This window comes from Bos javanicus, chromosome 7 (genome assembly GCF_032452875.1).
Source record: "Bos javanicus breed banteng chromosome 7, ARS-OSU_banteng_1.0, whole genome shotgun sequence".
Lineage (NCBI taxonomy): Eukaryota > Metazoa > Chordata > Mammalia > Artiodactyla > Bovidae > Bos > Bos javanicus.
This window is the reverse complement of record NC_083874.1, coordinates 61,894,693-61,907,628: the sequence shown is the minus strand read 5'-3', so window position 1 is coordinate 61,907,628 and position 12,936 is coordinate 61,894,693. Positions and strand designations below refer to the sequence as shown.

The window sequence follows — 12,936 nt, the reverse complement described above, 5'->3', positions numbered from 1 at the left end:
AGCCTCTTCTTCCTCCTGCCCTGTGTCTCCCTGTCACCTGACTCCACCAGGGTGCCGGCACAGATGAGAAGACCCTCACCAGGATCATGGTCTCACGAAGTGAGATCGACCTGCTCAACATCCGGCGGGAGTTCATCGAGAAATACGACAAGTCTCTCCACCAAGCCATTGAGGTGAGGGGCAAGCAGGATGAGAGGTCAGGGGGTAGGGGGCAGTGTCAGATGCTCCAACATAGAAGTTCTTTTTATTCCCAGAGTGTCACCTCTTAGAACAACTAAGACGTTGCTAAATGAGAGGAGATCTGCCTTACTTACTGTTCATACCAAAATAAATTCCAGATGGATCGCAGGCTTATAATTTAGGATTTCCAAATAAAACAAGAGCCCCTTTTCTTGCTTTTTAAAAGCAATTTTATTGAATCATAGTTTACAGACCACAAAATTCACCTGTTTTAAGGGCATAAGTCAGTAATTTGTAGTAAATGGAGCAAATTGCACAGTCTTCTCCACAGCTCAGTGTTTCCACCAACCCACTGCCGTCCCTTGTACCTGTCTCCACTGCCAGCTCTAGACAACTTTCAAGTGACTTTCTGTCTCTAAAAATTTGCCTTTTCTGATTATCTCATGTAAATGGAATCAGGTATAATATGTCTGCTTTTTTCATTTATGAAGCCCATTTCTTTGACGTTGAAATTGACCAAGATCTTAAAGCTTGATGCTGGACTTGGTTGACAAGACCATGGGGAGGCTCACAGGCAGTCTCATACAGACTTGGTGGAGATGTGAATTGGTAGAACATCTTTATTATTTTTTCTTCCAGTTTTATTGAGATATAATTGACGTATAACACCATGTAAGTTTAAGGGTACAGCATAATGGTTGACTTACAAAAATCATGAAATGCTTATCACAATGACTTTAGTGAACATCCATCATGTTATATAGAAACAAAATTAAAGAAGTAGAAAAATGTTTTGTGTGTGTAATGAGAACTTTTAGCATTTACTCTCAACTTTTGTATATTATTATATAATTTATATAGATTATATATTACAGCAGTGTTAATTATATGTTTCACGTTGTATGTTGCATCCCTAGTACTTCTAACTGGAAGTTTGTACTTCTTGACTACATCATCCAGTTCCTCCTCCCACCACCCACAAATCTGAACTGTTTCTATGAATTTATTTGTTTTTGAGTTATAATTGATCTATAACCCTGGGTTATTTCCTATTATACAATGTAGTGATTTTTCTTTTCTATACATTTCAAAATGATCACCACAGTAAGTCTACTTACGATGTGTCACCATACGAAAGTATTAGTTATTGACTGTATTACAGTCAATGACCACAGTGTACATTTCATACCCATGACTCATTTTATTTGGCAACTAGAAGTTTGTGCCTCCAATCTCCCTCACCTTTTTCTTTCCTCCCTCAATCCCCTTTCCTCTGGGAATTGGTATTTGCTCTCTGTATCTATAGCTCTTTCTTTTTTGTTACATTTGTTCATTTATTTTGTTAGATTCTGAGTATAAATGAAACTATACAGTATTTTTCTGATTTATTTCACTTAGCACAATAATCTCTAGGGCCACCTATGTTCTTACAAATGGCAAGATTTCATTTTTATGGCTGAGTAATATTCCATTGCATGTATATACCACATCTTCTTCATCTGCTCATCAGTTGATGGGCACTTGGGCTGCTTCCACATCTTAGCTGTTGTAAATTATTCTGCTATGAACATAGGGGTGCATATATCTTTTCTAAGTAATGTTTGTTTTCTTTGGATAAATACCCAGGAGTGAAATCGCTGAAACATATGGTGGTTCTATTTCTTATTTTTTGAGGAATCTCCATACTTTTTCCATAATGGCCTGTTTGGCTGAAAGTTTTACTTTCATTTTAGGTTTGAAGGATTCATTAACAAAAGAGACCACTCATTACACACACATTAAACAATTTTAATATTTAAAAGAGGATTATTTGACTTAATTTCATGTACAGTCGTTAAAAGAAAAGAAATAGAAACAATAGAGAAAGGTAATAGCATATACATCACCAAACTGAGCCGAAACCCACATTCAGACTTGAATAGCGCTTTTACTTGGAAGTTCCAAGTAAAAGCTATCTGGAGTCTCAATGGGAAAAAGGTCTCTGGTGGTGCATCCACCCCACAGGTGAGCTCTGGGTGCTCCCGATTATAATCTCAGGCTACAGACTGGTATCATCATCAGTTTGTACACAAACATGCAGCTCTGGTTTTCCTATAACTTTTACAATGCTTTTTGTTTCATCTTGTGGATCATAAGACTTCTTTGATATTAGGGGCTCAAGAACATGCAAGACCTACCCGCTTTCTTACCCAAAGTGCTGCTGGTGTGCTTGCAGGCAGGCACGTAGTCTAGGCAAGGTCAGAGTCGGTCAGAGGCCTGCTTCTGAAGCCTAAATAAGGCTACCTCCACTTCCATTTCCCTAACATGCCAGACATACAACATAAACCTAATGATGTTCACATAAATTTCTGCAAGGGCTGGTACCCAGCAAGTGCTCAATAATGTTTGTTCAAATAAGGAATCCCATAACACATGTATTAATGATCTTAGGGGAAAAGTATTAGCAGAGTACAAGGGAAGAGGCCAGAATAGAGGGCTGTGATCACAGCAGAGGGGGCACCTGATGGTAGACAGGATTTGGGGGCAGTGCAGAGGGCATGCTGGATGGGGGAATGGTAGGCGTTTAGGTAGTAAGATGCTCAAGATGCTTCCAGAAGGAAAGGAGGGAGGTGAAGCCACAGAGCTTCATGAGGGTCAGACCACACAAGGCCTTGAGGCCAAGCTGAGAGCTTGGACATCTGAGGATAACAGGGAGCCACAGAAGGGACATGGGGGCCTTTATGTGTTGGGGGTGATATCCAGGCTGAGAGCAGCTGGGAGGAGGGGGCCTTGAGATCATCAGTATTGTTCCACTCACTCTGCTCTCCCTCTGACCTTGCCAGGGTGACACCTCCGGGCACTTCCTGAAGGCCTTGCTGGCCATCTGTGGAGGCGAGGACTGAGGCCACTGGTGCTCACGGGCACCTCTGCTGAGAGATGGTCAGCGGCACCACCTGCCATGACCCAGCCTGATGCTCCAGCTTCAGAGACTAAAGAAGGGACAGGGTGGGGGGAGGGATCAGGGTGGGCGCTTGTCTTCAGCTGGGGTTTAGGGGAAACTCCCACTCCCATGAGCCACTGAGGGCCCGGCACGGTCACCCGTGCTCACGTCTGAGCGGCCGAAGAACCGGAACCATTGATCCCGTCCACCTCCACTCCCCATCCTCCTCCTCCTCACGCCTTCCCAGCTTCCATCTCTTGTCACAGCCCCTGCCCTGGTCTGGGCTTTATTGAAGCCAAAAACATACTGAGCCTCTGTCTGTGAAGTGAGTGATGTATGTGTGCTTTTATGGTGGGGTGTGGTGGCAGGTGCCAGTTCTGGGGGGCGGGAGAGAGGAGGAAATGTGCTGAGCCAGCTGGCACTCCTCCCACTGTTTCACTGCCACCTCATCCCGATTGTGGTGCTAGAGCACTGAGCCAGGAGCCCGGAGACCTGCGTGCAAGTTTGCACCTGCCACACACCTGCTTTGTGACCTTACACCAGTCTCTTTCCCTCCCCGAGTCTCTATTTTCTTATCCACAAAATATGGGTTCGACAAAAAGATCTTGGCTTATTCTTCTAACATTGACATTCTAGGATGTGCCTCCAAATCGTTCCCTTTCCATTTCTCTCTTTAAATAAACAGACACATACAGGCGCATAATGGCATTTCCAAGGGGGGGTCTGTGATTTTGATGTAGAACCTGCAGCCTGAGTTGTCGCCATTAGAGCCAAGGTGTTAAGCTACCCAGGAGTGGCTTCTGTCTTCCCACCCCAAATGAGGGTCAGAGCTTGGGTCCAGACTGGGAAGGCTGGCCCAGCTGGCTCTAGGTTTCAGGTCCCTTCTCTCCCCTCTGCTGCCTGGATGTTTCTCTATGAGATCTTCATCTGTTAACCTCTGAGCCCAGACTTCCTCTTTTGAACTCTTCGGGGGCACCAGATGTGATCGTGATCTGGGGAGGCCTGTGGAAAGCTTCCTCTTTGTGAAGATCAGTGATCAACAGGTCAGCTACACTTTCTCCATCTCCCTTACCTCGGCTCTGGCTCTGCTCTGGGACTCAGATCTCAAACTGTCTAGTACCGTGGCATGTGGGTGCCTAGGGGCTGGAGGGCTCTGCTCCCTGTCCCAGCTGACCTGCCCTCTCCTGCAGTTCAGTATATGTTTATTCACTGATCAGGGAACAGGGTGAGGGGTGTTGGGAAACATGCTGGTCTAGTCTTTTTTTTTCCCTAGCTGCACTGTGTGGCATGGGGGAATGTTAGTTCAGTGATCAGGGATTGAACCTGTACCCCCAGCAGGAAAAGCTCAGAGACTTAACCCCTGGACCACCAGGGAAGGCCCAGGTCTGGTCGTGTGTGACCTTGGACCAGCCGCTGCCCTCTCTGGGTCTCTTCATGTGTGCAGTGAGGGGTTGGACCTGACAGTTTTGAAGAGCCCTCTCTCCATCTGAATGTAATGAGTCTGAAAGGCAGTTACCTTGTGTCTTTCCCACTTCCTTCCCTCCACCAGGCTGTGAGCCCAACCCTGTGAGGGTCAGCTGAGACTTGTTTGGGTATTTGCCCAACTTAATTGTTACCATAGATAAATTAACACGGCGATTCAGAGCTGTGGAGTCAGACCTTTGCCACTGACTGAGCATGTTATCTCTCTGAGCCTGTTTCCTCATCTCTAAGACAGGGCCCAGTCCTACCTCCGGCACAGCCTTTGTGGAGTAAATGAGATAGTTTATGGAAGTTCAGGGCTGCCTGGACCAGAGTAAGGGGCTGGGACCACCCACCCTTAGCCAGGCGCCACTGTCAGAGCTGAGAGGTGGCTCCCAAGATGTTTCCTTGAGCTTTGCTTTCAAGAATTTGTCAGCAGTGGATCACAGAGGCATCCCAAGACAAATACGACAGTGTCCTAAAAATACACACCGAGGGACGAATAGGTTGGGGGTGGAAGGGAAAGAGTGATGGAGTCTGAGGGAATAGATGTCGGAAGGCCTCATAGGCCCGGAGGAACACAGAAGCAGAGAAACCAGGAATTTCTAGAATTCCTAGAAACCAGGAAGTCCTACCTGTGTACTAACCACTCCAAACCCTTGACAGGCAGTTTTCTCAGTTAAGGGATGTTGCCTTCTGAGATTGGTTGGCAGCAGGAGGGAGACCCTCAGCTGTTTTTGTTTTATTTATTTGGCTGCAAAGGGTCTTAGTTGTCAGCTTGTGGAAGCTAGTTCCCTGACAAGGAATAGAACCCAGGCCCCCTGCATTGGGATTTCAGAGTCTTAGCCACTGGACCATCAGTAAAGTCCCCTCTCAGTGTTTTGAGGGAAGAAGGCAATGGCACCCCACTCCAGTACTCTTGCCTGGAAAATCCCATGGATGGAGGAGCCGGGAAGGCTGCAGTCCATGGGGTCGCCCAGAGTCGGACACGCCTAAGCCACTTCACTTTCACTTTTCACTTTCATACATTGGAGAAGGAAATGGCAACCCGCTCTAGTGTTCTTGCCTGGAGAGTCCCAGGGACGAGGGAGCCTGGTGGGCTGCCGTCTATGGGGTCGCACAGAGTCGGACACAACTGAAGTGACTTAGCAGCAGCAGCAGACATGATTAGAAATGGGAATTGGCATCCAATTAGAGGAGATTGTAAATCAGGATTATATCATAACCCAGGGTTGGCCTTTGGCGGTTCTTTGGAAAACCTATGGGAGACTTCTCTGGTGGTCCAGTGGTTACGACTCCGTGCTTCCACTGTTGGGGGCAGGGGTTCGATCCCTGCTCGGGAAACTAAGATCCCACATGCCATACAGCATGCCAAAAAAAAAATTTTTTTTTTAAAAAGGAGAGGCTATGAAGGAAGAGAGACCAGTTGGAAGGCTATTAAAATAGTCCCACTAAGTCCCGGGTGCCTGCAGAAGAAACCATGCTTTTTCCTCGGATCTGTGACGAAGGAAGGAGTCACCGCTGTTCTGAATCCAAGACACCTCATTCCTCCAACCATCCACTCATGCAGCTTGTGCTTACGAATGCCTCCTATGTGCCATGCCACTTGCAAGATACTAAAGATATAAAAAAAGTTAGACCTTTGTGTTCCCCATCCTTAAGAGATTCTGTTCCAGTGTCCCTCCCACCCACCTCTCTCCAAAACACAGTATCACACGACACTGGAGCTTGTTTCTGTGGCCAAAGTTCAACAGAGAGAAGCGGTGGGGTCTAAATTAAAAACGAAAGGAAAGAGAAAGCGGAACCCAGACCGCTGCTGTCTCAAAGTGGGAGCACGAGAGGATGGTCGTGACATCCTAAGTGTGGGAGGGGCCCTCAGAAATTCTCACCTCCCTCTCAGCCAGACAGACAGCTGACACTTCACAGGCCCTTGGTCACAGAGCCTTTCAGTGGCAGACAACCGGAACTGCACATCCTGACCCCAGTCCAGCACTTATCAACACCCCCGCAGGTCCTTCCACTTCCTTCAGTCTTCCCTAGAGGGCTTCAGCCCAAAGTCAGCCTCCCTCCAGCTCCCAAATGGTCCCCTCCAGGCCTGACCCCTGCCTTTTCCCTCAAGAGAAACACTTCCCAGCAGTTCTGGTCTGGGGTGCGCTCGGGTCTTTACGGCCACGAGGAAGTGTGTGAAGGAAGTGGCTGGTTGGCAGGAGATTGCCCTTTCGACCTGAGCCGAGAGTGACGACTTGGGGATTGCCACTGTCCTATTTCCTGCTGTTGAAGAGCTCCGTGGGAAGTGCGGGCTATTTACAAGACCCCGATATTTGCTGTGGCCGGCTTTGCTGAGAGCCAAGTCACCGCCAGAGTGATCCCACTGGAGAAGCCCCCCCCCCAAGTCGTCCTCTGCTGTTAGGCAAAGGAGACGGCTAACTATGCTACTAACCGGGAGTCCAAGTGCTGATGCAAATTATCTGAAGACAGGCAACGCATCATGGATGGACTGAACTGGAAATGGTCTGCGAGGTCATCCGAACCAACCCTCCTGTTTCCCAAGTTGGGAAATGGAGGCCCCAGAGCTGGACTGCGGCCCTGGGGTGACCCCTGTGACCAGCGCACAGTTGTCCTGATTCCGGCTCTTCTCTCTGCTGACACACTCCCCTTCCTGCTGACAGCAGAGCTGAGAACAAGATGGGGAAGTGTTGAGTTGACTGGCCCACAGTTCAGAACCCAGAGCGGTAAATCACCACTCCAACGGGCCTCTCCACACCCTTCAGACCTCAGGTTTCCCAGGTCAGACTTCCCCCACTTCACAGCAGCACTTAGACGAGTGGGAAATGCTGGTTCTGCTGAGTCCACCACTCAGTAGTCAGGTCTATGGATGGAGGCAGGCAGTTCGGCCTGGATTCGAATGCCATCCAACCACTGGGAAGTAGATAGGTCACTTGGCCTCTCTATGCCTTGACGTCCTCATCTGTAAAATGGGAATGACCAAGATTTCTATCTCACAGGGTTGTTGTGAAGATGAAATAAGGCAATGCATGTCTGAGCACACTATCTGGGACACAGCAAGGACTCAATAAATATCAGCTCTTTGTTATTAATCAATAGGCTGGATTCCATTTCAGAGCAGAGAAAGACAGAGAAGGAGTCTCTTTCAAGAGCCTCTGATGATTCACTGAGTCCCTGCAACTGTGCTCCTTACTCTCAGAGAAAGCTAAGTGGGAAATTTTATATGAAGAATTCAACCAGGCACACAGTAGCAAGGGATACCAAGAGGCCACAGATGAACCACTGACAGGCCAGAAAAAGACTCCCTGGAAAGTGGATATGTGAGAAGCACCTCAAAAGATGGATAGAGAGGGAATTCCCTGGCTGTTCAGTGATTCAGATGCTGAGCTTTCACTGCAAGGGGTGCAGCTTTGCTTGCCGGTCGGGGGAACTAACATCCTGAAAGCCAAGTAGCATGGCTGGGATTTAGGGGGGCAGGGGGTGGGGTGGGGTCAGGAGAGATGGGTAGAAAAGATATTGAAGGAAGGAGAGAGTCCTTTGAGGTAAGATACAGAGGTGGGAAGTGGAGGCAGTAGGGTGTGCTCCTGAGGGCCCTGGCCCCACGCCCAGCACGAGGACACCATTCAAGAGGGTCATGGAGATTCCAGGTTGGAGTCTGGCCTGTACCCTCTGGGCCCTGGTCAGCCCTTGAAGGTGCTGGGGATGGGAGTAGTAAGATCAGAGACATCCTTAGAAAACTGTTTCTGGGGATCAGCGTGGAGGAGGAGACCAGCCCGGCAGCTGGGAGACCACTGGACGGGCTTGCAATTCCCCAGATGTGGAGGGATGAGGATGCGAGTCAGGGTTGGGGAAGCAGAGATGGAGAAAAGAAGGATGCATGGGGGAGCAAGAAACCAAGGAAACTGCCCTAACTGCTATGGGGAGCAAGAAAGGGAGGCCAAGGTGAAGCCAGGCATCATCACCTGGGAGCCAGAGGCAGCAGGAAGTGTTTTAAAGGCAAGAAGAAGCCAAGGACCCTGGTGTAGCCATCCCTTCACCCTCTTCTCAGCTAGGTGAGGCCCGAAGAGGCCCTCGACCAGAGCCATCTGGCAACGGGCCCTTCCTTCCATCTGTGGGATAATCCCACTCCTTCCTCCGGCTACCACCTGCCCTCAACGCTGCCAGCTGTAACCAGAACCCCTGAAGGGCTACTCCACTGAGATGCCATGGACCTTGACCTGGAGAAAGCCATGGGCAGGGAGGGGAGGGCCTTGACAGGAGAGCAAGGAGGGTGGGGGCTGACACAGAAATCTCAAGCCTGTGCTGGGCCAGCCATCTCCACTTCCACTTGCCCTTACATCTGGCATCTACTCAAAGCTCATAAGTACTACTAACCACCCCCCCCACCACAGTTCCAAACCATAGCCACGCATAGCCGCATGGTGTGCACACTCTGTATACCCAGACTCAGAAATGCATATTCTTGACCACAGAGAGAAAAATGATTAGGTCTCAAATACACAGAGGATCACAAACAGAAAGACAGACATCGCTGCCCATAGATGCACTGGTGGCCACACGGGAAGGGCCTCACGCACGTGGGCACACTTGCTTTTCACACACACTCGCTAGGGCACAGATGAGTTCACACTTTTCTTGGCACCCAGCCTGTGTGTAAAGCACACAACTCTAGGAACCTGTGACCTGCTTGTTCCTGTGTATGTTCTTTGTTCTGTTCCTCCATAGGAGGAGAAACAGCCAGGCTGTCTGAGGGACAGACTCCTCCATAGGAGGAGAAACAGCCAGGCTGTCTGGGGGACAGACTTTGGGCCTAACAGCACCCTGCCTTGAGCTCTGGGGAGGCAAGATGAGCTCCCTGGAGGAAGGGGATCGGCCTTGCAATGAAGGAGAACCCCAGGGAAGGTTTCCCAGAGGAAGTGAGGCTCAAGGTGAGTGAAATATAAAGCTGCAGAAGGAAGAGAGAGTTTCCTTTAAAAAGTCTTCATCCTGTTCTTCACTTTTCTTAGCCTGCTCTAGAAGAAGCTGGTGGTGAAAGGGTTAACAGGACCACCTGCCCCTCGCCCCCTTCCCCAACCTCCTTCTCTTGGGCCTGGGAAAACCTGAGCACTGGGATTTGCCCTGATGCCTCTCGCTGTTCCCAGGATAAAACTCCCCAGGTGAGTGAGATGGAAACCTAAAATGAAACTTTGCCAGACTTCCCGGCCTGGGGCCCCATTACTGTCACCCTTGTCAACAGCTGCAGTACCAGATCCACCATGATCGTGCCCTCTGCCTGAAGCCTGCTCTCCTCCTGGGGTTGGAAAGTGCGCTTGTGACTTCCCCTGCTGGGTCTCAGGTTCCTGACCTCAGGAGGATGTTTCAGGAACTAAATGAGATTAAGCACACGCAGATCCTAGCACAATGCCTAGGTACCCAGGACGGTCAGGCCCTATTACCTGCCTTCCCAATTCCCTGCCTCTCCCAGGGTCCCTTCTCTTGCCCTGGCCTTCTCCCATCCTGGGGTCCAGGTTAATGGGAGTGCAATATTTGCATAGACATGAGACCTAACACCGGGGAAATTCCCCTGGTGACCAGGCTTCCTTTCTGAGGTCAGGCCACATCATCAGACCCCGCTCCTTCCTCTCTGGCTCTCCCCAGCCTCCTGATGGCTTTGGTCCCTTCTATCTGGCTGCTGTAGATCCAGGCTCACAGATTTAGTCCCATCCTTTCATTCTGGGTGGTGTCCAAGAGGGTGTGAGGGCAGAGGGTGGGCTGGGTATCTGGAATGAAAACAAGTTACAAGGGATACAGGAAAAGGCAAAAGGCAGGAGGTATTCTGGAAACCTGGACTGTAATGCTAACGTGACTTTGGGCATAAGCCTTCCCCTATCTGGGGCTTAGTTTCTCCTTCTCTCCGGCCAGGGGGTTGGTCTGAATAATCTCAAAGCTTCGTTCCAGAGCTGATAGGCTAAGAAGCCACTTCCTTTAGCAGCACAGTCTTGCAACATTTGTCCTTGGATCTTCCTCCTTTGACTTGAATCTTGCAACACTCTGCCCTGTATCTGTTTCCTTGGGAAACACAATTTTGCAAAACACACCCCTACATTCCATTTTTCAGACATTTACAGAATTCTATGCACCTCCTTCCCCCGACTTGGCTTGAGTTTTAATGTTTCCTTTCACATTCACCATGTATGATGTCCTGAGACCCACAAAAGTGGAATAGAGCTTCCAGATCCGTCCTCCTTGTGGTCTCTCCCCCTGGCACTGAAAAGACACCTTCCCTGATACATGAAAGGGGAATAGTGAGGTCCTGCGACCACCTGCATCAGAACCAACCATTAGAAAAGAACTTTGAGGGACTTCCCTGGGGGTCCTGTGGCTAAGACTCCATGCTCCCAGTGCAGGGGGCCTGGGTTTGATCCCTGGTGAAGGGAACTAGATCTCACATGCTGCAACAAAGATGGAAGATCCTGCCTGCTGCAGCTAAGACCTGGTGCAGCCAAATAAATGAATGTTTAAAAAAACACAGCCACAGCCAAATAAATGAATATTAAAAAAAAAAAAAAAAAGACCCTTGAAAGCAGTGGGCAAACTTGTGACTTTGATTAACCTGGGGAGCTATTAAAATACCAATCCCAGGCCATACCCTGCCCCCTGAGATTCTATTATTACTGTAGAGTGGGGCCTGGACATCTGTATTCCACAAAGCTCCTAAGGTGATTCTGATGTACTGCCTGGATTGAGAGTCACTGATCTGAAGCCCCCATCCAAGACCAAATGGGCCAAATAATTCTGACGGACACTCAAGTTGACGAACCCCTGACCTATGATATTCTTTATGAAATCCTCCTAATGGACACCCCTTCTATACACACAGCTCTTCCCAGGGTTACAGGTGGACAAAGAGAATTGATTCCTTTTCCCAGATGAGGAAGGTGAGAGACAGAGAGAGGAAATGTCTGCTGCAGTCACACAGCGAGTCAGCAGCAGCAATGGGCTCAGTACCTAGTGGGTGCCTAGCGCCCCTGGCATCCTAGGCCCATGCCGAGCACCCCTGGACTCAAAGTATTTTTGCAGAAGTCATGGATTTGACATCTGGGTGACCCAGAGAAGTGCTCCCACACTCGGTACCTCCCAGTAGTTTGTGACAGTGAGTTCTCCTTGGCTGCCTGTATTTGAGCAGGCAATTCTCATTTCAGAGTTGGAAGATCCAGTTTAGGGAACTTGGGCTTCTCAAACTCCACTAAGTTCCAAGATCACCCCTGAAAGCTTATTTAAAGTGCCATCTCTAGGGCCCTAGCCCCCAGAGAGGCTGATATCTTAGGTTCGTGGCGGGATCCAGAAATCTGCCCCAAGTCCTGGGCTAGGTTCCAATGGCATTGGGGTAACTTTCAACAGAATTGGTGAATCAGGAAACCCACAGAGTCAAATCCATTCATTCTCTAAATAAATACTGATTGACAAGTATGAGGCTGACTCAATGCTATTCCCACAACATTAGCAACAAGACCAGAGACGTCAGGGTGGGAGAGGAAGTTAAGGAGGGAGGCATGGGATAATTAAGTAGCAAAGTCATTCGTCCTATTCTGTGACAGCCTCCCCCTGTATACCCACATTTCACTCATCTTTTGAAGTTCAGCAAAGGTCTCATTTCCCTCAGGTGAACTCTGGAGACGTTCATTACCTGAGTTTGAACTCCAGCTATGCCATGTAGTAGCTGTTGGCTTAGACCACTGTAAGCCTCGGTTTCCTCATTTGTAAAACAGCAGTACCAATCTCACAGGGTTCTGATGAGGAATGCATTTAAGAACACTTAGTACCATGCCTCGGAGAAGGCAATGGCAACCCACTCCAGTACTCTTGCCTGGCAAATCCCATGGACTGAGAGCCTGGTGGGCTGCAGTCCATGGGGTCGCTAGGAGTCGGACACGACTGAGCGACTTCACTTTCACTTTTCACTTTCATGCATTGGAGAAGGAAATGGCAACCCACTCCAGTGCTCTTGCCTGGAGAATCCCAGGGACGGGGGAGCCTGGTGGGCTGCTGTCTATGGGGTCACACAGAGTTGGACACGACTGAACCGATTTAGCAGCAGCAGCAGTACCATGCCTGTACACATTAATCTGAAGTATTAGCAATTAGTGTTATTATTTCCTGACTATCTTGGCCTGCTCTGATTTCTTCTTCCTCTGAACTTTAAGCTTTCTTTACAGTATCAGAATGGAAGATCCCTTAGTGATCATCTATCTGATTCCTTCCTGTTATGAAAGGGGAAGCTGAGGACCAGAGAGGTGATGGAATTTGCCCAAAGCCACATAGCAGAGCCACGACTCAAACTCAAGTCTTCTGATGCCCAGTCCCAGGGCCTCTTCTTCCTTAATGTCTAT

The 12,936-nt window shown here is 48.9% G+C and overlaps 1 protein-coding gene across 3 annotated transcripts in view; it reads left to right on the top strand.

Moving 5' to 3' along the window:
- ANXA6 (annexin A6) overlaps window positions 1–3,425 on the top strand; it is a 47,012-nt gene extending 43,587 nt beyond the window's left edge. For all 3 annotated transcript variants that reach the window (XM_061424062.1, XM_061424061.1, XM_061424063.1), the window contains 2 exons: window positions 51–173; window positions 3,003–3,425. In XM_061424062.1, coding sequence (XP_061280046.1) covers window positions 51–173; window positions 3,003–3,062 — 183 coding nt within the window. In that variant the 3' untranslated portion in view covers window positions 3,063–3,425. The remainder of the gene's footprint in view (window positions 1–50; window positions 174–3,002) is intronic.
- Window positions 3,426–12,936: the final 9,511 nt, after the last annotated feature.